The 25,316-nt window shown below is 52.7% G+C and overlaps 1 protein-coding gene across 2 annotated transcripts; it reads right to left on the reverse strand.

The window, feature by feature from the left end:
* Positions 1–10,141: 10,141 nt before the first annotated feature.
* On the reverse strand, positions 10,142–25,072 carry SENP1 (SUMO specific peptidase 1). 2 transcript variants are annotated; one of them, XM_009491692.2, is made up of 16 exons: positions 24,939–25,072; positions 24,119–24,191; positions 23,843–24,002; positions 22,694–22,853; positions 22,285–22,388; positions 21,960–22,207; positions 21,717–21,771; positions 21,338–21,376; positions 21,143–21,227; positions 20,716–20,868; positions 20,346–20,477; positions 19,685–19,888; positions 18,700–18,779; positions 13,076–13,160; positions 12,551–12,646; positions 10,142–11,919 (listed from the first exon to the last, which is right to left on the reverse strand). In XM_009491692.2, the coding sequence occupies exons 1-16, from the start codon at positions 25,050–25,052 to the stop codon at positions 11,857–11,859; spliced, it is 1,851 nt and encodes a 616-aa protein (XP_009489967.2). In that variant the 5' UTR covers positions 25,053–25,072; the 3' UTR covers positions 10,142–11,856. The 2 variants fall into 2 exon arrangements, with proteins under 2 accessions (XP_009489967.2, XP_075581080.1); XM_075724965.1 differs by lacking the exons at positions 10,142–11,919; positions 12,551–12,646 and adding an exon at positions 16,929–16,996 and having other exon boundaries at positions 13,118–13,160.
* Between the last annotated feature and the right edge of the window lie 244 nt (positions 25,073–25,316).

Here is a 25,316-nt window from a genome sequence, read left to right on the forward strand (position 1 = left end):
CTCCGGGACGGCACCGGCGGCCGGGGGGGAGGGAGCGGGCGGGGGGCGGGGGCCGGCGCTGCGTGTGCCCCCCCGCCCGGGACGGCCCCCAGCCCGGCTGCGGGAGCTGCGAAGGTCGGGTGTGACCGGGGGCTGAGACAGCCCGGGGGGCGAGACCCCCCCCCCCCTTCCTTGCCGAGGGTCCTGGGAAGACTGAGACCCCCCCATCTCATCCCATCCCGGAGTCCCAAGGGGCTGAGACCCCCCCATTCCACCCCATCCCGTCCCGGGGGTCCTGGGGGGGGCCGAGACCCCCACGCCGGGGGGACCCTGGGGGCTGAGACCCCCGCCCTCCATTCTGGGGGTCCTGGGAAGACTGAGACCCCCCCCACTCCTTCACATCCGGAGGGTCCCGGCGCGCTGATACCCCCCCCCCCCCCCCCCCATCTCATGCCAGGGGTCCCCAGGGAGACTGACACCCCATCCCAGGGGGGCCAAGGCAGCTTGAGGGCCCCATCCTATGCCAGGGGTCCTGGAGGGGTTGAACCCCACCCACACATGGGTGCCAAGCCCCTGGGGGGACCTGGACTCCCCCAGTCCCTGCCCCAAATCCCCCCTCCCCACCCTGGGTGCCCCCAGTCCTTGCTCCAGCCCTTACCCATCTTCTCCCCCCTGCAGCCCCCCTGCTCCCCCCCCCCAGTCCTTTTGCCCCCCATTTCTGCTTGATTCATAGCAGAAAGGGGAGGTTCAAGAGGGACTATAGGACCCCCCCTCCCCAGCTCAGTGTAGCCCCCCGCCATCATTCCTGTGCCTGGAACTGGGCCTCGGACCATGACCACCACCCCGAAACCAGGGGGCCCAAGGGGTTGGGGGGGGCAGGAAACAGCTTGACCCCTTCCAAGCCACCCCCCCCAAGCCAACCCCCAAGGCTTCCCCCCACCCTGGGGAAGGGGTTCAGGAGGACTGGGGGGGCTCTGCACCCCAAGGCAGCGGGGGGGGCACAGTGGGGGCTTTGCTGTGGGGTTTTAGGGGATGCACACACATTTCCCAGCCCAGGGCCGAGCTCCAAAGTGGGGGGATTGACCCCCCCGCCACGTGCGCACCCCGGCTCTGCCTGGCCCCCGCACTGGGGAGGGGGGGCCTGAGAATGGGCAAAGCGGCCTCCCCCGGCCGGTGACATCTGGAGTCCAGAGCAAACGGGGGGGGACATCCCACCCCTGGGCCACCCCCCCCGATGGGGAGGGTGCTGGGCGCAGTCAGGTGATGGTGGAGGCCTGCCCCGGCCTTTAAAAGAGCTTTGGGGCTCCCCCCCAGCAGCCCCAGGCTGCCGAGCCCAAGACCCCCCCCCCCCCCCGTGTCCCCCACCCTGCAGCTGAAAGGGGGTCCCCAACATGGGGGGTCTCCAATATGGGGGTCCCCAACATGGGGGTCCCCAGCCACCTCCCTTCCACCCACTGCTCACAAACACCCCGTGAGGATAAATGGGGGGGGGGGGGGGCGCATTGGCGGTGGGCTTGATGTTGGGGTTCACAGATCTGGGGGCCAGCCTGTGGCGTGCGGGGCTCCATCCTGCCCTGGGCCGGGGCTGTGCGGGGCGCTGGGGGTGCGCGCGGGGCGCTGGGTGCTGCCCCTGCTCTCCTGGTTGGGAAGGGGTGGGGTGGGGGAGGACGGAGCCGGAGAAGGACAGGACCAGGGAAGGATGGAACCAGGGAGGGATGGAGCTGGGAAGGGACGGGGATGGCTGGCTGCGTGAATGCAGGGCAGGATGGGCCTGGGGATGGCCGTCGGTGAGCCAGCCCCTCGCTCTGCAGCCACCAGCCGGCCCCCCCAGATCCTCCCCATTCCCCCCCAGAGCCCCCCCAGCCTCCCTGCTGCCCCGGAGCCTCCCGGGAGGCTGCCGCGGACAAAGCCCGTGTGTTACCGATGCTGCCGTGGGGCACCGGCAAACTCGGCCAAAAATAACTCCCTGGGCTGTCGCTGGGACGGCAGCGGCTCCGGCTGAACCCGGCCCCCCCCAGGTGAACTAACCGGCCCCCCCCCTCCAGTCTGCTTTGCTCCCTGCTTCCACCTTTGTGCCCCCAAACGCTCCGCAGGTGATGGGCGACTCCCCCCGTTATTTGCAGGGCGCACTCCTGCGTGCCTCCATGAGTCCCCCCATGCCTCAATTTCCCCAGGTGCTAAAGGGGAGCAAAGCCCGTTTGCTGCTGCATCTTGGGGGGGTCTGGGGGGTCCCATGCTGAGCAGGTGGAGGAGCCCGTGCTGGGCCCTCGGCGGCAGCCAGCTCTGGCTGGGGATCACACCCGGGACTGGGGCCAGCACCTGGCTCTGGCCGCCGCTTTCCACTGGAAAACGGGGCTGGGAGTAAATAACAACGCGATGGCTGCCCCCTCCCCTGCCCCCACCCTGCTTTTTTGCGGGGCCACCGCTGTCACCAGTAGCTCCGCAGTGTGGCAGAGCCTGGCAGAGGAGGGTGATGGATGGAGCATCCCCCCGTGCCCCGACTCTGGGTGAGGGGCACAGGGAGCGGGGGGCCGCATTCCTCGGGGTCTCTCTCACCACCCCCCTCAAAGTGCCCAAGGGGCCGGGGCTCTGTGCGGTTCCCACTGTCACCGGCAGCTGCCGGATCTCCCAGCGCAGGTGGGCGTTGGGGCATCACCCAGCCTGGGCAGGTGGCCCAAAATTGGGATTTTTTTTTTTTTTTTTTTAATCAAACCTTGATTCCCCCCCCCACCAAAAAAAAAGCGCCCATCCCTTTGCTTTTTTTCCCCCTTTTACCGAATCCTGTCTCCGGGCGCTTTCCCGGTTTTCCCTGGTTTCGGGCTCTGGAAAGGCGATCAGGGAATCGCAGGGAAACATCCAAGTCAGCTCAGGAATTCACCGTGGCTGGCGTGGAAGGAATGAGAGCACCCGGCCTTAACTCTGCCTGCCCCGGGGGCTCTGCTGCCACCATCACCGTCAACACCGGTCACCTGTCAGCACCGGCGCTGGCGTTGCCACTGGCATCACCACCAGCACCGCCACCGCAAGGCCCAGGATGCCATCAGGTGGGGACGGCCCTGCCCTGATGCTGCTACTCGAAAGGGAGGTCCCCACCTAAGGGTTTTGTTCCCACCCTGGGTTTTTGTCCCCACCCTGATGCCACCCACTTGGGTGAATGTCCCCACCTTGGTGGTGCGTGCCGGGGACACTGTCACCACCCTGATACCACCAGTTCTGCCCAGTCTGATGCCACCACGCTGCCTTGATGCCACCAGCCAAGAGGTTGTCCCTACCCTGATGCCACCAGCCATGGGGACTGTCCCTCACCTGGATGCCACCAGCCAGGTGAGTGTCCCCCGCCTGATGCCAGGACCCAGGACAAGCGTCCCCACAATGATGCCACCAGCCGGGACACTCTCCCTGTCCTGATGCCACCAGCCTGGGTGAGTGTCCCCAGCCTGATGGCCTCCAGGGCAAATGTCCCCACTGTGATGCCACCACCCAGGAGCATCATCCGTCTCCATTCCACCGTCATCACTTGGATTTGGGACCAAACTCTTTCCAGGTGAATGAAGTCTCCCCTCTCCCACCCCACATGGAGCCTTTTACCCAAAACCCCCCAAACCCACCCCAAAACCCCCAACCCCACTTGGACCCCCCCCCAAACAGCTGCTTCCCCCCAAAAAAACCCAGTTTTGCTTTTAATTTCCAAACAAGAACTTGGGGCTCAAAACCACCCAGGGGTGGGATGGGGAAATTCAGCTGCCGGGTTCTGTTTTGCCCCATTTCAGCCCTGTTACTCCCCATTTTTTGGAGATCTCCCAAAATACTCTCGAGCCCATAAAAATAACCTCAAAACAGAGGGACTTCCTCGCCCGCTGGCCCCGACACCCGCTCGGCTGTTTGCTTTACAGGGCAGGCAGGGATGACCCCCCCTCTCCCCCTCTTCCCCCCTGTATTTTTTTCTTTAAAAAGAGCGTTTTTCAGTAAAAGGGAAAAAAAATGCCATTTTTCGATGCTGGCACCTCCCATTAACCTCAGACCTTCCCCCAAATATTTCCCCTGGCCGGCATGGGAACAGGGAGCAGAAAGGACCTTTGTGCCCCCAGCTGTGGCTGCATGGCCAGAAAAAGGACTTTTTTTTTTTTTTTTTTCCCTCCTCACTTGTTGCTATTTAATTTTATATTTTTAATATCAGGGTGGGTGCGGGGGGGATGCTCAGTTCCCCCCAAACGGGGTTTGAGCCCCGAGTTGGTGTCGGGGGGGATGGACACAGCATCCCACCAGCGGCCCTATTTTGGGTGAATTTGCCCCAAAAAGGCTGGTTTTGGGGACACGCAGGACTGGACAGGATGATCCTGCAAGCTCGCAGCCACCTTTAAGCTCAATAAAGACCCAGGACCCCCCTAAAACCCTTCTGTGATCCCCAATTCACTCCCTTCCTCCCCCCCCCCCCATCCCAATCCCGTCTCTGTCTGGGAATCCACCCCCAGCTCCTTTCCCAGCTGATCCGGATTCACTCGAAGCTCCAAAAAATGCCTTTTTCCCCCCCATTTTAGGGGGAGTTTTTCACACACAGCCCTTTGTCTGCTGAACCCCCCCCACCAAGGGGCTCTTCTGCCCCCGGCCCCTGATGGAAAGGTGGGCAGGGGGCCCCGGGGTGGGGGAAGACGCCGGCATTTTTGTGAGATGATGTCAAATAATTCACCCTCGTTCAGGCCCCCCGAACCCGGCCTCTTCCTCCTCCTCCTCCTCCTCCTCGCGGAGGTTGGGATGAAAAGGCGACTCTTTGGGGAAGGTAGAGCCGCACAAAGAGCCCCTTTGAGCCTCCGGCTCAGAGCCGCCTTGTGGGGGGGGGGGTTGAGGGTGATCGTGGTGATTTGGGTTTTTTTGGGGGGGATTCACACCCCCGTGCCCCACATCTGGGGCAGGGCTGGGGGGGACAGCCTTAAGGCTGGGGGTCCAGCATGTTCTGCATAGGGGGAAGCTGTACCCTCAAAATGGGGAGTTTTGCTGCAAATGCAGAGGTTTGGGAGGAGCACCCCAAATCGCAGCCATTCAGCCCCCCTCCCCCCCCCCCCCCTTTTAGGGGACATCAGCTCCTCAAAATGTTTGGAGGATCCCTTAAAAAAAAAAGAGGTGAAGTGACACCGCCCCCCCCCCCCCCCCGGCACAACCCTCGTACAAGACATCAGAGAATCCCCAGGGCAAAACCAGCTTCGGGCCTGGGAAAACGCCCAACATTGAGGTACCAAGAGCCCCCAGAACCCTTCCTGGGCCGGGGGGATGGCTTCTCCCCCGCCCCGGCCAAAAAAAAAGAGTGCACAAAGCTGTGGGCGCCGTGCCAGGGCGGGGGCAGGACGGCGGGCACTGGCAGGCGCACGCCCCCGCTAATGAGCGCCATGATTATCGCAAATTAATGAGGGCTGGGAAGAGGCTGGTGATGTTTGCGGGGCCGGGGGGAGGTTTCGAGGTGTTGCAGGGGGTTGGCGGGGCTGGATAAAACCATCCTGGCGCGGGAACGGCTGCTGCCCCTCGGCTTTGGGGCCAAACCCTGTTAAGTTTGGGACGGGTGATGCAAAAAGTGTTATTTTTATTAGTCTAATGATGGACATGGCCTCGATGCTCCGTCATTGGGGTGCAAATAAAAAGGGGGGTGAGGTGGGGATATCACTGGCTGCCCTGTCACCCCATGCTTGGGATGCTCTGCCACCGCGAGCCCTGCTTGTCCCCATCCCTGTCCTCCATCCCCAGGGCCAAGGCCCTAAAAAAGGCAGAATAAAGGTGAGAACCCAAATTTTGGGGCATTCAGGGGCCCCAAAGGCAGAGCCCATCAGCAGCGGTGGCCATGGGGGCAGGATCCATCCCCGGAGGGGAACAGCGGGTGTTTCGGGAGCTATAAATACCTCCCCAGCCGCCGCCGCTGCCCGCTTGGAGGTTAAATAAACCGCCAGAAATAGAAACCCTGATTCCGGCCCCAGTTATCTCCTGTGCTGCTGCATCCAGCCCCAGGGGTCCGGCCTGCCTCTGAGCCTGGTCCCCCGAATCGCCCACCTGAACCCCCCCAAGGTGGGCCCTTGATGCTGTGTCCCTGCAGGGGGTGAGGGGGCCGGGGGTGCTGGCTGAGATGTGGGGTCACTGGCTGCTGGGGGTGGGAACGTCCCCAGCCTCCATCTCCTGGGGGCCTCCCGGCTGCTCAGAGCACCCCAAAGCCTGTCCCTGCTGCAACCCCCCCTTTATCCACACCAAACCCCAAAGTATCCATCCCAAACCCAACAAGGTGACCCCAAAATGCACCCCAAATCCAGGCAGGTCTGAGTGCTGCCAGGGTACAGCCCCCAGCTCTGGGATTAGGGACCCCCTCAGCACCCCCCAAAACCCACCCAGCTCCTAAACCCAAGGCGCAGGAGGGGGGTTCACCCCCTTTTCCCCCACCAGAGCAAGAGGGGGAATACTGAGGGATTCAGCAACCCTTTGATGCCAGCCCCCACCCCCCGCAAAGGCCACCTATTTGGGGTGGCAGGGAGCCAGGGCTGCAAGCGCTGCCCCGCAGCATCCTCCAGCCAGCACAAAGCCTCCCTCTGTGTCCCCGGCCAGAGGATGCTGGAAAAAAAAAGGAAAGAAAAAAAAATTAAATAAATCAGGAAAAAAAAAAACCCCCAACCCTAAAAGCAATGTTTCTTACAGGGGCCAGCTCGAGGGTCCTGCGGCTTGAACGGAGACCGGGCTCGGGGCAGGATGGGGCTGTAGGGGGGGGTTTGGGGATTTTTTTTTTTGGAAAGGGAGCGGAAAAAAAGCAGCGGGGTCGGGAGGGCCTAATGAGGCGCCGGTGATGGAGGGATTAGCAGGGTGTGGGGGGATTTGTGGGGGACCCTGGCTGGGCGGCGGGGCACCGGGACTGGGCAGGGCCCGTCGTTAGGAGAAATTACGATCAGGAGTGTTGTGGAGTGTGCAGCCCCCCCCCGCCTTGCCCCACTTTGGGGACCAAAAGTTGCACAGCGGTGGCACTTGGGGAGGACAGTGACATCTAAAGTGACACACCCCCCACCCCTCCCTCCAGCTGTTGGCAGCTGGGGGGCAAGAGGCAAAACCGCCCCCGCTCCTGCAGCAGATGTGGGGTCCTCCGGGGCTGAGTCAGCACAGCTGAATCCTGCATCCTGCATCCTGCCCGTCTCTGAGCTGTGCGGTCCCCAGCTGCCGTGGAGAGGGGGCTTCGGGGGTCCCCGGCTGCTGTGGATTTGGGGGGGTGGTGTCCCAAATCTTCCCCTGAGGTGAACCCAGTGCCCCAGGAAATAAAAGATGAGGGGACAAGACGAACGCTGGGATAACCCCCCCTGCCAGGTCCCTAAGTGCCAAGAATTGGACCTAAAGTGGAGCCCCGCGCCCCCCCCAAGCCTTTAGCACCCCCACATTTGGGTGGAGGCACCCCAAAAAAACACCCAGAGCTTGGATGGAAACTCCTCTCCCAGCCACTTTCAGGACTCACGGTCTGACACACCCCCAGGGCATCTGCCCTGGGTTTTGGGGCACCTGCCCCCAGTTTCAGGGTACAAGGGGGCCATGGCACAGGGATGCCCCCCCCCATCTGCCTTGGCACAAGGGCATCTGTGTCCACACACGCCATAAATCCGGGACTCTGCTTTATAGGAGCTCGCCTAATTACTTCGCTGGAGCGCCGGCAAGCGAGGCGGCTGGGCTGGACAAAGTTTACCCAACAATGCGGATGCCAATCGCAACACGCCGCCACTCACTGCAGCCCACAAAGGGCATTTTTGTCCCCAGATGGCTTTTTTTTTTAATTTTTTTTTTCATAGCACCCATGATGGATTCAGCATTGAGGGGGTGGGAGATGGCCCGATGCTTGTCACCGTGTCACCTTCTGCACCCAGGCGGGCTCAGGGGAATGTGCTTTGCCAATGGGATTTGGGGCGATGAGTTGCGGTGGGATGCCTGGGGTGGCTTGATGAGGATCTCCTGGGGATGGGAAGATCTCCAGGACGGCACATGCTGTCCGCACTTGGGCATCAAGACTCCAGTGATGCCTCCTGCCCGGTCCCGCAACCATCCATACGGACACTGAGCTACTCCAGGCATGGCCTTTGGACAGATAATGTCACCCAACCATCCCTGTAAGGGACCTCCTGGTGTCAGGACCTCCAGTCTGGGTCCTGTCCTTTGCTCAAGAGACTTGGGGTCAGCAGACCCCAAAACTGCTGCAGCCAGAGCTTAGTATTTGGCTGGATACTTCACCCATGGGCCAACCTGTGGTGAAAATTACAACAAAAAGAAGACCAGATCCACTGCAGCTCTGAAAGCCAGACCTGCTTCACCATCATCAGTGGCTGGAGGTGCTAGGAGGAAGCCCATGGCTCTGGGATCCATATTCCATGGAGAGAAGCTCCTCTACCCAGGAAGGCAAGGATTAGGCTAGGAGGCCCAGAGAGAGGTGGCCCAATGGACCAAGAGAGGGTTCTGGCCCATCCCCACTCTACACCGAGCCGAAGATCATCTGTTTAACCACCACATTGAGCAGGAAGCCAGAAGTTCTCCATCGAGGCATCATATCGAGATGACCCCAACAGTGTCTTGGCAATGGGCTCACTCCCTGTTTGAATCCACCTGGTCCAGGTCAATATTGGAGCTGCTCGGCGCCGGCCAGAGGCAACGCTGAAACCTGCTGCGGAAACCAGCGGGGCCGCCATGGGATCTGGGGACGTCCTGCCAAGCCCGGCTGCAGAGGGGAGCCAGGAAAAAGGGATAACTGTGAATTCTCAGCAGATAAAACTTTTGTTTTCCTCCTTTTGGGAACTCAGAAGGATGCCTAAGGTGGGAGGAAAGGATTGAGAAGGGTCCCTGGGGCAGAAGGGACCACCTCACCTACAGGAGAAGAGAAACAAACCTGATCCTTTTCAGCAATAATCTGCAAAGGTTTTTGGCTAGTGCATTCCCAGAGGCACACCACGCTTTGCATGGAAACAGATCAGGGAACGTCACTCCAAAACTTTGCGGCAGCAAGCAGCAGCATCTGGAGAAGCACTGGCTCTCTGTCCCACAGCACTGCTCCTTGCGTCCACCCTGATTCCTGCAAGATTTTGCAAGAAGCCCCCAGCAAACCCCCTCCTCGGGGTGGGGGAGATGGAGGCCTGGGGAGATGCAAATCACGCCAGAAGGGCTTCTGGAGGCATCCAAGCCATAAAAGCTAGTTAGCACATAGAGTAAGGCAGGTAATTCCCAACTTCTAGGCACAGCTTTGGGAGCAGATGAATGGAGCATTGAGCCCTGGGGTGGGAGACAGCGACGTGAGTATTTACAGAAACCACGTGTATGTTTGTGAGGAATGTCAGAGACGCTAATAACTGGCTCTTTGGAAATATCGGGCAAAAATCTTGCTCATGTCTAGGAATAAGGATACAGGAAGGAGGAAAAAGTCAATATGACCTGAAAATCCCCAGACTAGGACAGCCAGGCAGGCCAGGCAATATGATTTATTCTATTAATAAGCCAGAAAGAGGGCAGGAATAAATGCTGAATGCATTTTTGGTGGCCGCAGAGGGCTGGGAGCCACGCGGCCAGGGAGAGGGTGTGAACCTCTTCGGGGTACCAGCACAGGCGAGGCACAAGCCGCCTTTGACGGGGCCATTTTCTCCCTGGCTTTTTTGGGAGCAGGGAGCCAAGGAAAACAAGGGACTTGTTGATTTTTGTTCCTGCGACATTGTAAGGGGCTCTTTCAGCCCAGAACTACTGTTCAGAGCAGGGCGGTGGAGGCTGGAAGCTCCTTCCCAGAGGTGGGAAGGGACAAAACCCTGAAGCAGGTTACTGGGACAGGATCCCCATTCCCAACTCACCACCTCCAGCTCCAGCAAGCAGCAAAATCAAAAGCAGTAACAGCCAGTGCATGACTGTAAAGACCTTTTAACTCCAGCTCGCAGCAGCTCTGGCTCCTTCCTCCATCAAATTGGGCTAGAAGACCTCCATATTGCAAGCACCCGAGCCTGCTGAGAGTGATTTATTTTAACTAGAGAGTGAATTACGCAAAATAGCCTTTCCTGAGCAAGGGCTGTTCACCAACAGCGACAGTTTGGCTCCTGGTGCAGGAATGCAGCTCACATGTACTTTTATTTAACCATGAATCATGACACACACACAAAAAAAGATATGTTACTTTTTTTTTTTTTTCCTCAGATCTTTACTTGCAGTAAAAGATAGAAAAAGGTAGTAAATGAACTTGGTATAAAACACACAGAGAGGAGAGGGAAGGGGTACAAACCAGCCTACAAAGAACACAACCTGGCGGGAGCAAGGGGGGAAAGGGAGAAATTTTGTACAAAACTACTGCTTACAGGTAGAGAAAAAAGTATAAAATATCCCTCCCTATCTGGAGACAAAAATACAAAAGTGGACATTATTTCATTCTTTACTTACACTTAAAAAGGTTATGTACATGAGAGAAAAGAAGCAGGTTCAGGGGCTTGGGAAGCTTGTCAAACACTCACCGCTTCCTCCCACATCGCACTTGAGAATAAATTAAAACAGTTGAAAGCATCAGCACAGCCCCATCTGAGACCGCCTGGAGAGCCCAGAGGAGCGAGGCGTTTGGGGTAAAATGTTCAGAAGCATCAGGGCATCCCCAAAAAATCCCATTTTTGGAAGGTTTTAATTGCTTCTGAATATTTTACTTCTCCCCCTGTGACTGATAGAGATGCAGCTCGTCCTCAAGGCTCCTGGGAGCTGCACACTGAATATACTCGGAGATACCTTTGGAAGCACTTCTCGACTTGACTACGGTGCCTTGCCTTCAATGCAACCTTTGACCTTGCGTCAGCCTTTATCCCCAGGCAAAACATGTGCAAAATATCACAGAGAGAGAGGAACGATTCATTCCGCTCAGCTGGGGCCCTCTGCACAAGGACAAAGGTGGCAAGAAGCCGTGGCCCCAGCTCCTGCAAGGAGGCAAAGCCAGGGCAGGAAAAATAAAAACCCAACGCACACGCAGACTTTGTTCTTTGTCATGCCGGAAAAACATTTGGAAATATATACAAAACAATTCAATGGTGCATTGGCTCTACTCTACAGTTTTGTACCTGAATTTATGTAAACAGTTGATGCTAAAGAACTGGGAGACCAATTCCTCGGGCAGAAAAATGGCTCTGCAGAAGTGGCATTTAACAAACAAGCTACTTTTAGAGATCCCCCAGCTCCTGCCTGCCACCCTCAAGGGATGCCCAACCTGCCTCCAGCCCCCTGCCCGGCTCTCTGAAGCCCATGGCCAGGCTGTCCTAAGCACCGAGGGTACCAGGTTATAATCTTAGGATAGGTGATAAGGGCCAGTGTTTGTCACGGGTGAGAAAATGCTGGCTTTGAGGCCAGAGGGGAGATAATACAGGAGTAGAGAACACATAAAAAATGTTCCTCTACAAGAAAACCCTCCCTACATCCACCCTCAAACAGGTTTTTGCCCACCCAACTTAGAGCTCTCCCAGTGCGCAGAGCATCCAGAGCCATGTAAGTGCCTTCCCCTCCTCTGAAATACAGCCTTCCCCTGCGAAGTCACGCCATCAGCTCAGCAAAGCTGGCAGCAAGAGCCCCAAAAAGCAGAAAAAGTTCCTTGAATGTCCAAAGCTGCCTCCCTCAAGTCTCAGCACCTGAAATTGCTTGTAAAAATAGGTCTTGAAATAGGAAAAAAAAAAGAAAAAAAGGCAAGTGTGCTTCTGAACATTTCTATTGCGCATTGGTCCGTGAATGGTGTTTTATCAAAAATATGATACAGAGTTCATTTGCTTTGTCTTTGACTGAAGCCCTGGGCAGGTCCACGCCTGCCACGGCTCAGGCTGCTGAGCAGGGCAAATCTGGGCACTTCTGATACAATCTCGCAAGGAAGCGGCTTTCGGCACAACGTCATCATAACAGCTTGCGATGAAGGATTTCCCAGGCCATTCGCTTTCGGAAATAGGGCATGTGTTGCTTTGGGTGGGGAGGAAAGAGAGAGAAGAGAAAGAAAACTAACATCAGCATGTCTTTCACTGCTGGACTATTTATCAAGCAGCTACTCTCCTGGGTGCAGCTTTTTAAGTGGTGCCTTTCTTGGGGGAAAATTTACTTTCCAATTATGGAAAACAGGATAGCTGATGAGATCTAGGTAATAATGTAGCTCTGATGATATTCTCTAATAATTAAAGTAAAATATTCACACATGGGATATTCCACAGAGGCTGACAATATTAAGTAACACTGAAATTCCCTTGGATTTGGGTTACAATGTCCCACTTTCATTACCACTATGAGTGGTAATTGTGGAATTATGGAATTGTGAGCTTTCCCCAGCTGCACTGGTCACATGCCCCATGGATTTGAGTACAACGGAAGACCCGAGGATGGCTTTAGAGGAACAGTTTTGCATGGTGTAAAGAACTGCTGCAGTGCCTTGTGTCAGCTCTACTCCAAAGAGCAGGAGTATGACCCCACATGGGCTGGGGGCACTTTAAACCCACAGAGAAGGGGGCAAAGGGCATTTGGAAAAATCAGAATATGCACAAACAAGTGCCATGTGTCCGTCTCTCCCTGAGCATGAGGGGCATGCCAGGGTGGGGTTTACCTGAGTGAAGTTGATGGGCTTGTCTTTGGTAATGCAGTCAGCGTATTTGCAGGCAAACATGCCGCAGTCGCTGCCGTTCATCTGCTGCGGGATCTCCTTTAACGAAACGACACAAAACCCAAACATCATTTCCAGTGGAGTCAGTCCTTATGTTTTGGTTTCTAAGGATGAAGAGATCCAAGTGAAGGACCTCTTACAAACAAGTCCTAACAGCAGGTCTGCAACAGATGGGCAAATGCCGGCACTGAGTAAGGGGAGATGAAGACAAGAGGGTGGGCAGCGGGAATCGAGGTGGCACTGGGGCACCCCTGGCTCAGAAAAGCCTCCCTACTTCCACGTAGGTCTGGATGGCCATCCGCAGCAAAGCAGCCTGCCACTGAAGATCTGGGATTTGTTCACCCCCTGGAGTCACCACGAGAATGTGTCCATTGGGAAATCCAGCCAGGAAAGGTGCATCAGGGCCAAGAACAAAAACAAGGACTAAGAGAGACCCCCTTCTCCAAACCTCTGACTGCACAAACCTACCTGACTCTTCTTACTCAGCAAGGACCAGCCATTAGTGTCAAATTCTTTCCTTTTCTTGTCAAGACTTTCCTGTTTTAAGTATTGCCTGTAGGAACAAAAAAACAAAGAAAGCTTACTTAGAGGAATGGGGGGAAAACCAGCCAGTACACTATATGTCAGTTTACTTAAGATGTCCTCTTCCATGCTTGCAGAATTAATGCAAGTCCAATATTTTCGTCTCGGTATTGGCCATTTTAAAAAGGGCTCTATAGACCCAGGCCTTGAGGCAGTCAAAAGAAGGACCAAGCAGAACTTAAAAACTCATCCAAAAAAAGTACCTGCCAAGCAGAGAGTCAAAACCACAAACAAACTAGCAAGAACAAATCTAATTCATCAGAGAGTGACTCATGGCAGAGAAAAGCTCAGTAGCCATGGGGCTGCCTCAACAGGCTCCTGCAAGCGGAGTGTTATACTCGAGGGGAGGCTGGAGAGTTGAACTCTGATGGCATCCTGTGAACTGGTGCCTCTTGTCTTTTGAGGATCTTACTTAGCATAAAGGTAGACAGGAGCAAATTTGTCACAGCCTTAACAGCATCCCAGCAGCTCTGGAACAATCGCCCTGTGTGTAAAGCATCAAAAAACCACCACAAAGCTCTTCTCCAGGCTGGTGGTGGGTTCAGCTCACTGGCAGATGCTGTCCTGGAGCTCTTCTCCCAGGTTTCCCTTCCACTCTTGATATGATTTCTTCTCACCACAGCAGAAGACAGATGGCAAGTGCTTTCAAGGAGAGGAAAACCAGGGAAGATGACCCTGATTTTCTCAAATAAGGTCCAAGGCTTGGGGATGGAGGGGAGGCAGCCCTGGGAAAAGCCACACCAGTCTTCTCCGAGATGCTTTTACAGGGATTGAGTCAAGCAGGGAGCACAAGTGGGAGAAGGAGGCAGCTGTGGTGGGGGTGGGATGTCAAATACCTTTCACAAGCCTTCAGCAGAGGGAGAAGAGCTGCAGAGCCAGTCCCATTCCAGTTCCTAGAACCGGAGAACAAGGAAAGCTCACAGGTACTGGCCCATCTCCTCTGCCCAAAGAGGCTTCCACCAGTTTGGCCTAAATTATACCACTGGAAGAACAGAAAAGTGGTGGTTTTTTCCCGTCTCCTTGAAAAAGTTTAGAAACTCTACCAAGACCATGCCCAAACAACTGCCATGTGTTTTCCTTTGCAGACATAAACACCTTGAACCATTCCCTTCACTGGGAAGTGCAGAGAGGGGAGCTCAGGAAGGACATAGACATAAAGGTGAACTACAGGGAACCTAAGGAGACAAGGCGATGGGCCCAAGACATTCTTAAATGGCCCTAAAGAAGCCCCTCTCTGTTGGCTGCCGGCATCATTGAGTGACACTGAGCTTTGCAGACACCTTCTGCTCATCTTGATTACCAAAATGACCAGGAAGACCTACAGAAACCATCTCCTTCACCTTTGGCATCTTCTCAAAACAGCCTGAGGAGCCTTCTCACTGTCGTGGCTGTGATCAGAAAGTTTGGAAAGCAAAAGCAAGGGATTAGATGTTGCTGGCTTGAATGGAGGGGTCAAGAGAGCATCTGGCATGGAGAGGGAGGCGGGTTTGGCTGCCAACACGGGGAGATGTGCCATCTTTTGGAAATCTGATCCACAAAGACTTGGCTAAATCGCATCTTGCTGTTAGTAAACGCTGAAACGTGATGGGAAAAGGGGGTGATGCGACCCGCAGACAAGCCCAAAAGATGTAGGGTCGAACTTGCTGCCCTGGTGCCAGTCGGGGAACTTTTTTCTATCATAACTTTAAAGAACTACTCAAAGAAAACTCCTGGGCTGAAGAGTCCCTGAAACACCCAGAGGCCACTGAACCAAGTGGTCAAAGTGGCAGCAGAACCAACCAGCAACCTCTGAATGCAGATACAGTCCCATCCTAGTGACTGTGTCTCTAGAAAATAGCCAGAAATAGGCTTTGCTGGATGTAAGAGTGTCAAGGAGGGGAGTGCCCCTCCTGGCAGTCCCCTGAGACTAGATCAGGTCCAGACAAGCATTTTCTATCAGCCTTCATTAGCTGGACGCACACTCCCAGCCCAGTTCCCCAGCACAGGGTCTGCTGGCTGCCAGCAACTGCTGTAATTGCTCGATGGAAGCTCTCTGCTTGGCTGCTTTGACTCAACTGCAGTTTGGACAAGACCAGATCAGCAGGGGGTAAATCTCAGAAGAAAAACCCTTTCACTGCACATGAGAAGTCTCCATATCTCATATCCAAATAAAAACCTAATGCATGGAGAAGAAACTCCTTGCAATGAGTTCAAAACAAGGGTGAGCTGAGCCTCCAGCACAGTGGCTGGAGGAACGGAGCAGACTATCTGCACCACAATACTAATGTTTTCACAATGTTTATTAAACATCATCATTTCATTTCAATTGCAATTAAAAAAAATCCTGGCAGTTACTGCCTACTACGGAACCCACTTGAATCCTCAGCTAAACAAAAAAAAAAAAAAAAAAAAAAAAAGCAGCATTAACAGCCCACTCTGTTCTGCACGTTAGAGACAGGGAATGAAGCAGTGCAGATAACTAAAAGGACACAAAAATCACACAAGGAACCGGGACAAGCCTCCAAGCAATGTCTCCGCATAGACTGGGTCTACACATATGGAGCAGGGGCGGAGAGAGGATCTGAGTGCAAGACTCGTCTAGCAGACAGGGACGAAACCGGTGAAGTTTAAATGGCACCAGAGCTTCAGCAGATAAAGCGATGAGGTAGCTTCTGCACATCCAGTTTTATCTCCAACTGCCACAAGCCACAACTGCAATGCTGAGACATGCATGACAGCCAGGAAATTTTGAGTTGTTTTCTAGAAGAGCTAGGAAATAACTCACTACGCACAGTTCACATTAACCGTTACCACCACCTGTGTGGTTTCCTAAAAGCAGCCTCCAGCAATCTAGCCTGCACACAGAGATCAGCGAACATCAGACACATCGTGTAAGAAATACAGCACTGGTCCTGCCTAGGTAACAACCTGAATCACCTTTTAGGAGGAGACTGAAAGAAGACACCTTGACTTCAAATTGCGAGACAGCTTTGGGAGGCAAAACTTAATTGATGAACTTTGTCAGGACCTCAAGGAGAAAAAGCTTGACACAGAATTTTTAAGCAGAATTACAAGCCAAATCAAAACCCAACATGCCTGAGATGCCCCATCACATACAGCAGGCTTTTAATCTCGCTTTCCTAAACCTGAAAATGGATTTTTGCCCTCTACAGTGCTTACACACACACACAAAAACCTGAGCAGGTGCCTCAGGGAATTGTTGAAATCAACTCCACAGCACACTGCTAAATATCTGAAAGCCTTGAAGTAAAGGGCATGTAAAGGTGAGCATTTCAAGTGCTGCTGCTAGCAGGAGATACGATTTCACAGGCATGAGTCGCTTTGTGCACTCCCTAAGCCTTCCTCCAGCCTTGGTACACTAGAATCAAGTACTTAACTAATTTTAACAGGTTGGTTTATGTCCGCTCCAAAACACAGACCCTTCCAGCAGAGCTGAGATACTGAGCACTGTGTTTCCCAAGGAGAAACCCCATAAAAACAGAGGCAGCTTTCTTAAAATCCTCTCCAGGTCTCACACCCAAGTTGTGTGAAAGCCCAGATGCTGAAACAAAGCATGACAGCCACCAAACCATGAATGTCTGTGGTCCCTACTCCCTCGTAGCCTGGCCAGTGGCCATTGTGTTTAATCAGTTACCTTCCCTGCGCCTCAGTTGCCCTCCTCGGTAAAGTCTGGCTCATGGTACAACTCTCACCACCTTTAGGAAGCTCTAAAGATTGAAAGCATGAAAGGGTCACTAACCATGAATAGGACCTCCGTCCCTTCTTCCCGGTGTGATCCTCCCACTGCATTCAACCAATAAAAGCCTCCTAAAAGGAAACAGAGGGAAAACAATTATGTCCAGGCCAACAGTGACCTGAAATCCTGGCTCTCTACCACTCACTCTGTGTGGCCAAAACACCTTGTATCCTCTGGTACCCTCTGCTACCAGTTTGGGGACCTGCTTCCTCATCCCAGACCCCCAAACAAAGCATGGGCAGGACTCCTGGGTCCCCCTCTCACATCCCAGGTGTTTCATCTCACCAGACATCCATGCCTTTTTACTTGGAATCAAAGAAAGTCAGACTGAAAGGAATTGCTTTCACCCAGACCATCCCTGCCCCAAGGCAGGCCAGCTCTGCTTGCACCATTCTTGAACACAGAGGCACAAGCCACACAGCACAACTAAGAGAGACACTGCCCTGAGCCATTTCCAAAGATTTTACACTTTTCCTTTCCCTTTCCTCCCTTTAGACCACCATCACAGAACAATGTGGAAAAGGGAAACATCTATTTTTACAGTTATTTAAGTGAACCTGATGCACACAGACTGCAAAGCACCTGAACTGGAAAACAAAGGTGCTAAATGGACCAGAAATGGCATTTGTCTGCTGTCTGTCTCTATCGTTATTCACATTCCTTGACTGAATGAATGACACCTCTGCTGACATACTCAACCTCATGCCAGAAGACTCAGGATCAGATTCCCAAGCCAGTATTGGAGCAAAGGTGAGATGAGAAAGAGAACCAACAGACAACCCCAGGTCAGCGTTGGAGCGATAGAGGAGCTGGCGACTGAGTTTCATAAATCACTTTGCAATCTGATTTGTATCAAGCCTGATGGCCCTACGTGACTAGGAACCTTCTAAAAGAGGTTTTTTTTTCACCCCTGCTCAGTGAGTAGCTCATTTTTAATTGCAATCCATTCAGGAGCAGGTTCCAAATATGGGAAAACAGTTCTCGATTTGACATGGAAGCACCTCTCTTCTACAAGAGCTGAGAGTAAGCAGCCAGCTCTGCTCCCTCCTGGAGCATTGCTCAGGATAGGAAAACCAAGACCTCCTCTGCAGTTCAAACTCAGGAAGAACAACTTTCACCCAGCTCTGGTTTGGAGGCATGGCACTACATGTAACACCCTGCTGGAACTCAGTACAGAAGAGACCTGTGCAAACCTTTATTCATGGCCTGATGCAAAAGACACTCCCACACCATACGTATACCATCGTGCTCTCCAGAATCTCCTTCTTGAAACAAAGGGCCAAGCTACTGAGCTGATCTTTGCCACAGGCAGGAAAAGCTCCCACCTGGAAGAAGGGGCCAGGAGATGCCGCTTCTTCAAGTAGCTGCAGGACAAGGGAAGGACCCCTATCCCTCAGGGTCTGAGAAGCTGTTTTCCTCCAAAAGATGATGCCCAAGAAGACTCTGTAAGACTAGTAAAGCCTGATGTCCTCAACAGAACGGGTCTGAAAGCTGTCTATACCCACGCAGGTAGCAGCAGCCTCACTGACAGATCTTCTGGGAAGTGGTGAAGACAGGGCATGGGCACAGCACTCTCTCGCAGACCAGCTTTGTAACTGCAGACTGTGTCAACAACGCGTAGCGAAACACGAAGCATGAAAACCAGGATGTTCCTCTGAATCTTCCTTTCAGGACCCAGAAAGGGATGGTCCCCACGAAAGGGTTGTCGCTTCCAGAGCAAGATCAGAAGCTGTCCGATTTTTAAACAGGCACAACTCAAATAAATGCTACTCACAACAGTATCCTACAGGCTTCGCTGTTTATTCCACCCATGGAGTCATAATAGGTGATGGTTTTTTTCCTGAAGTCTACAACCTACACAAAGAGAGATTTGTTAATAATGCACAAGAAAAGGAGCTCATCTCTTTGCCAGGACACACATGCTGCTGCTAGAAAGAAGTTTAGACCATTTCACAGAAGAGAAGGCTTTCAGAGGACTTCTAACGCCCTTGGTATAGCCCTCCCCCAAATCCCCCCCTTGCTGCTGTGTTATTTAAGCACTTGAATCTCTAAATCAGACTCTCCTCAGAGCACCCCGGTAAAACACAAGAGCACTCTGTTATCCTTACTGTTAAAGCTGCAGACAGATAGGTTTACAGAGGCTTTGCTCCACCTGATGTGTGTACATACTGAACGGTTCAAGATGCAAGTCCCCCAGGTGTTTTTTTTGGGACCCCATGCCCCATTTCCACACCACTGCCCACCTGTGTCAGTGCCGCCTCTCTGGACAGCTTAAAAACCCTCCGAGGAGGTTTGAACGAAGGAGGCTGATGCAGGCTTAAAAGCCACACGCGATGTGTTACTGCACAGGTGCCAGCACCCAAGAGAAGGGACGGAACAAATCAGGGGCAGGAGGCAGAGAAAGCTGTGCGGTATCTGTCATCTAAATCTCTCTAAAACGATCCTGTGGCAATGTCTCTAAAGGCAAGTTTGTGGGAATGTGGAAACGAGATCTTTCTCCTGAGAATAAGGTAGCCTAATGTGATCTTCACAGCTGTCTATTTTTTCTTTAAAGACTAGAAACACACCAAAAAGTTGCAGCTATCTTTTTCGCTCACTCTAGACTTCGATTTTAGCCACAAACACGAATTTTCCCCCATTGCACAAACACCTGACAACTGCAGCGCTCAAGAGCCATGAAATTTTAGCCTCAGTCACAGGTGAATTCATAGGATGACCTGCTCCAGCTATGCTCCACTGTGAATAACTAAAGCACTCACTGCCAGGCACCAATGCACTCCCAGATGAATAGGCACCAAGAGGAGATCCACAGAGAAGATATCCACTTTTTTAGTCCACCGTTTCACAGCTTGGTACCCCGCCGTTTTTAATTTGGTAAAGAAGAAAGTATTGAATGCATGAACTGCCGGCAAACCCTTCTCTTTGCTCCGCTCCATCAGCAAATTCATGTAGAAATTAATTATCTGGGAAAGAAAAAGCATTCAGGACATGTTAGAGTGTTGACACTTCTGCATAAGGTGCTCTGCCCCTGTGCAAAATCAGGTAAGAAATTGTTTTTGCTTCCACCTGTTGCTCTGAAGACCTGTCCCTGGTGGGACTTACAATAGCTCAACAGCCTTAAAACCTTCAAAAATCCAGAAAGCTTTAGGAATGCAGTCCTCTATATTTAAGATTCACATTTTTTTTTCCCCTGATCATGTCCACAGTCACTCCCACTCCTCCTAATATTATTATTTCTTCAAGTGCCTGGTCTACAGTGGGTTTTCTCCACAGATTCACTGCTCCAGAGCATGAAGCACAGCCCACACCTACTATTCACTGATTTCTTTCAGCACAGATAAGGCAGACACGTTTGTTCACTTTAATCTACTTCAAATTGCCAAAGAAAAACGGTTTAACGGCCCAAGGTAGACTCCTCACCTCATCGTTGAGCCAGTTCAGATTATTGAGGGTCTGAATGTCTTTCCGAGTGATTGTTAACCGAAAAGCTTCACTGAGGACCTCATCCTGGTTCCCACCTCGGAATACGTTCTTTATTTCCTTTTCCATTTCCTACAGGGAGGACACAGACAGCATTGGAAGGGAGAGTTCCTGCTATTCCCATCACAAAGGCTGGATTCAAACCCAGGTTTATTCTTTGCTCCTTGAAGATAAACTTGCTACAAAATGTACATGACAAAAGAGAAGAGCTATCTGTCTCTATGCACAGATTTTAGGAAATCGCATTAATATTTTGATCTTTTACGCACATAAGCGTCTGTTTGTGTACACTAGATCCAAGCAAACTTACCTCGGTGATTTCAGGGAACTCCTCTTCGCCGTCAGCGGATTTAGCATCCTCTTTCTCTTCTGGGACCACCGTGACAGGGATCTCCTTCTCAAGGGGTACTCGAAGATTTAAATCCACCAGATCCTGCACTGAGTGTTCCTGTTCCTGCAACCGCTGAAGGAGAGGCCTTCAGATTAGGTGGTGTCCAAGGGAGTCACCTCTCCAGAGCTTGCGAGGGAGCTACGTGGGGCCAGTTGTTCCAGTAGATGCAATAAGGGGCATAGAGGGGGAGCATTTATACTGGCCATGACACGACCAAGGGCCCTGCCATGGGAAGGGGAAGCAACGAAGACACCAGACCCCAAAGGAGTCAATTTTTGTCATTTTTCCACTTCCAATTTGCTTTCTATTCTGTGGTTTAACATTTGGACTTGCAAAGACCTGTTACCTGGCTTTGCAGCTGTAAGGCCAGTGCTTTCTGCTCTTCAATTTGCCGCCACCTCTCCCGAGCTCGTGAATCATAGACGCTGGTCCTGAAAAGCACAGTTTATGTGAACAAATCAGTGTTTACTTCTACATGTGAACAGTCATGACAGGGGAAAAAAAAAAAAAAAAAAAAAAGAGAAAAACCACATGTACTTACAGTTCTTTGATCCACAGTTCTGCCTGGAAGAATGGGAGGCTAGAAAGGGGGAGAAAGGAGAGGTGTAAGTGGTCTCCTTCACATGGAGAGTAAGTAATTGCTTGAAAAGCGATTTGTAAGTGTTATCTGAGGACATTCTTATAGCTAGAGTGATAGTAAGAGCTACAGACAGATCTGCCAGCGATTTGCAGCCAGGTCTCAAGGAAGAGGTTCGATGCATCTCACTCAAGTTCCTGTAACTACAGCAAACTTCTCTCTTTTCATAAGATATTGAGAAAGCCACGGTCACCTTTTACTCTGCATTCTCACCTCTCCATGGAATTAAAAAAAGCTAACATAATCCACCCCTCCCTCCAGATACCATTTTACAGCCTCTTACCTTGGTGCTGGGGTTCTGGAATCCTTTACCTTGAGCAAAATGACAGAGTCTGACCCTAAAGAGAGTACAGTTTATAGAATGTTGTTATCCTCCCAACTACTACCCAGTTCCCCAACTGGTGCAGGAGTCCAAATACAGAGGGGGAGGGAAAAAGTGGGTTTGTCACATACATTTAAGTCAACTGACAGGTTTTGGGGTTTTGTTTTGTTTTGGGTGTGGTTTTTTTTTTTTTTTTTTTTTTACCTTCAGACTGTGTGTTAGATGCTGGTAGATTTTCTTGCTGATGCTGGGCTGTGGAGTTACTGGACTCAAAGATATTGGAGGGATAGCTAGGGGTAGAGTAGAGTGACGGTTTGTGTGATGGCTGCTCCTGTGCTCTGAGGATGCTGGTTGCTGAACTGGCTGGTACAATGCTGTGAGCTTCAAACAGCTTTGAGTTCTTTCTGGGAGTTTCTTTCACTACTGTTTTGCTGGAATTTGAACACCTGGACCTAGGAACAACAGAAAGTAAGTTCCCAGCAAATACATGCAGCGCTGTCAGCTGTGGCAGAGCATATTACATACTCACAGATGGAAGGGGAATAGCGAAGAGGGCTTGGACGTGGAAAATTGTTTTCCTGTGACCATCTGAAGCAACTGTCTGTAGATCTCTCGCTCTTCCTCTCGAACAGTCTGCAGGGAAACAACCAGATATGTCTATCCAACGTGATTTCAACAAAGACAATACACATGGAAGTAGAGATTTTATTGGTGGAAGCACATCCAGGAGTCTTGAAAAGTTCAAACATCAGCCTTGATCAGAGCAACCGCAGTTGAAGTCTGAACAGGAGCAGAGCTGAAGCCAGCTTCTGCCTAGCAGAAGGAGCAAATCCAGTACAAGACAGTTGGTTAGAGCCATCTCAAGCACTCCATGGGGCACAAAAGAGATCTCCTCAGAAATAACCACCCACTAGACTGACTCCCAGCTTTTTCTTTACCTCTTCCGCTGTGCTGATGAACCGCCGGGGAGTTTTCTTGGGGCTAAGCAGGCTGCGGCGACACGGACCACTCCAGGAAGGACTCTGAGCGGGTTTGATCGGAAAAGCTGATGCATGGCAATGGTGGTTTGATTTTCCTACAAAACTGTTGGACGTCCCACTGTGAGGAAAGAAACACTTTTATTTTATTTGATTTTATGCTTGTTTTAATCCATAATCTCATTCTCCCCCATCCCCAAGCCCAGCCAAGAATGAGGCTACCCAACTGTGATCAGAAATTGGTATTTTATGTATGTTTTAAGAACTGCCTCAAAGCTGAAGGCTGGTGCTCTCCATCAGCTTGATCTGCAGCCACTCCTGAGGCCTGTGCGGCCAAACAGATGCCACCAGGTGGCACTGCGAGGCCGAGGAGCCACAGCCTGGAAACCCCCGGCCAGACCTTCCCGCCAGATCCACCAGCTCCCGCTTCCATCCATGCACCACAAAATGGCCGAACCTTGCCTGGAGACACCGCTCTCGCCATTTTTATTTATTGATAAGAGCAGGTGCCTCCCCTCACCTTGCTCCTCCCCACTCCCACGCTCAGACTCACCTAACTGCCCATGAAAAAATACATGGGTTGATTTGGCGTTTCTTCCATTGAAATTAATTTTCCCTGTTTGCAAACAAGCATTGGCCACTGCAGGGATTTTCAGGAGCAATAAAGACTTGACCTGGTCTGGAAAGGTCTGAAGCAACACGAATTTATATCAGCTGCAAAAATAGCTCCTGCGCCCAGCACCACATGCACTACCAGCACGTTTTCATCACAAGATGACGACGTACTATTTCTCCCCCAATTTCCCAGTGGCACTCCTGATACACTCAAAACCGATCCATTACACCACTAGCTTCCGTGAGAGGCAGGTTACGCCACGCTGTACTCTCTCAAAACCAGCACCCATGCCCTTTATGAACTGTCTTTGCCACAGGAAGGTTTATAAACAACCAAAAGGCACCTATGGACCTGGCCAACCTCAACCCACGCTACTATTTCCACCCTAAATTCACTCTGTATTGACACCAATGGTTTGTGTGGGTAAAATCTCCACATGAAGCTCCCACGGGGCTCTGCAGGGAAGGTTAAATGTGGAGGGGAGCTGTACACACCTGGAGTTTTTGCGAGCTTCAAGGTAAGAGCCTCGGCTCACCCTCGGCTTCTGTGGCACGGAGCCCAGAGGTGGAACCAAGCCCCTCCACTGCCCGTTGGCGCTGGAACCAAAGGCTCGAGGCTCCCCTGCTGCCCGGTAGCTCTCAGGGCAGGGGACTTCTGCAGGGGAGAAACACAGCAGCGGTCAAGAAAGAGCCAAATCTTCCTTCCCCAAGCTGCTGGGGGAAGGAAACAGCCAAAAAACTGACACTCCAGGGCAGAAAATGATGTCTTACCTGGGCTGTAATTGAGAGCGCAGGATGCATTTCCAGCAGGGCAAGCAAAACCACTGATCTTGTTGGGTAAAAACTGTTGGGTAAAAATCACAGCTTTTTATTAGAAGAAAGCACAGCTCAATCTTAAAACCCAGGCACAATAAAAGTATGGGGACAGGTGAAAATTTACAGCTCCTCCCCAATCATGTCATTATAAATTAGTAATTACTGAAACAGACTGGCGTAATAACACGCCAGTGCTGGTCTGACAATGCAGCCACAGTGTCACTCGCTCTCCCATCCCCTCCTAAAATCCACTCTGCTGGTGTGATAGCAGTTTTAATGTGGAGTGAAATAAACAAATACTGTTTTCACCTTATTACAGGGCAAAACATCAGCTTTACAGCTATGCTGCTGACTCCAAGACATGACCGCAACGTCAACATATGCACACGTGCTTGCTGAGGCCACGAGCCGAGCATGCCCATGTGCGGGTTTACATCCATGGGCAGATTCCACAGATGATTTTGGTTTTATATGCTCGGCGGTAACTAACAGCGCAAGTGGGCCTCTCACAACACAGAAGCATTGGGCATTACCAAGATAGGGCTGTCAAAACCACCTGGCAAGTTTTTAACTCAGGGCTTGGGGGATGCTGCGCAGAGAGACCCTGCCCATGGGCGCCTCCGACCCATGGGAACAGCCACAGGGAAAAGGGAACAAGAGAAGTCACCAACACCAAAACCCATGTGTGCCCCTCCCCAAACAGCGACCGGTGGGAGGTCACTGCAGCAACACTGGGGCCCAGGGACAGCAGGCAAGGATCACCCAGCCTCCGTACCTTGTTGTCCGGCTGGGAGAGTGGATCCCGCAGGCTGGCTCGCGAGGGCAGGGGAAAAGCCTTGAACATGGAGCCGTGGTTGGCCCGTGCCGCGTCCCGGGCCTCCATCCTCATGGGCTCCGCGGCCGCATCTGGGGAAGAAGAGCCCCCGTCAGCCCCCCCCGCCCCGAGACGGCAGAGGAGAGGCGGCGGAGCAGTCTCTATCCCGAGGGGCCGGGCCGGCTCGGAGAGCAGCGGGCGGCTCCGGTTTTCCTTCTAAAAATGAAGAAGTCAGAGTAAGGCAGGGCCCCGCCGGTCAGCGCCAGAAGCAGGCTGGCGGCAGCCCCGGGGCTCCCGCCGGGTAGAGGGAGCGGCTGGCGGTACCGGCCGAGGCCTCCC

Source organism: Pelecanus crispus, chromosome 26, assembly GCF_030463565.1.
Source record: "Pelecanus crispus isolate bPelCri1 chromosome 26, bPelCri1.pri, whole genome shotgun sequence".
Taxonomy (NCBI): domain Eukaryota; kingdom Metazoa; phylum Chordata; class Aves; order Pelecaniformes; family Pelecanidae; genus Pelecanus; species Pelecanus crispus.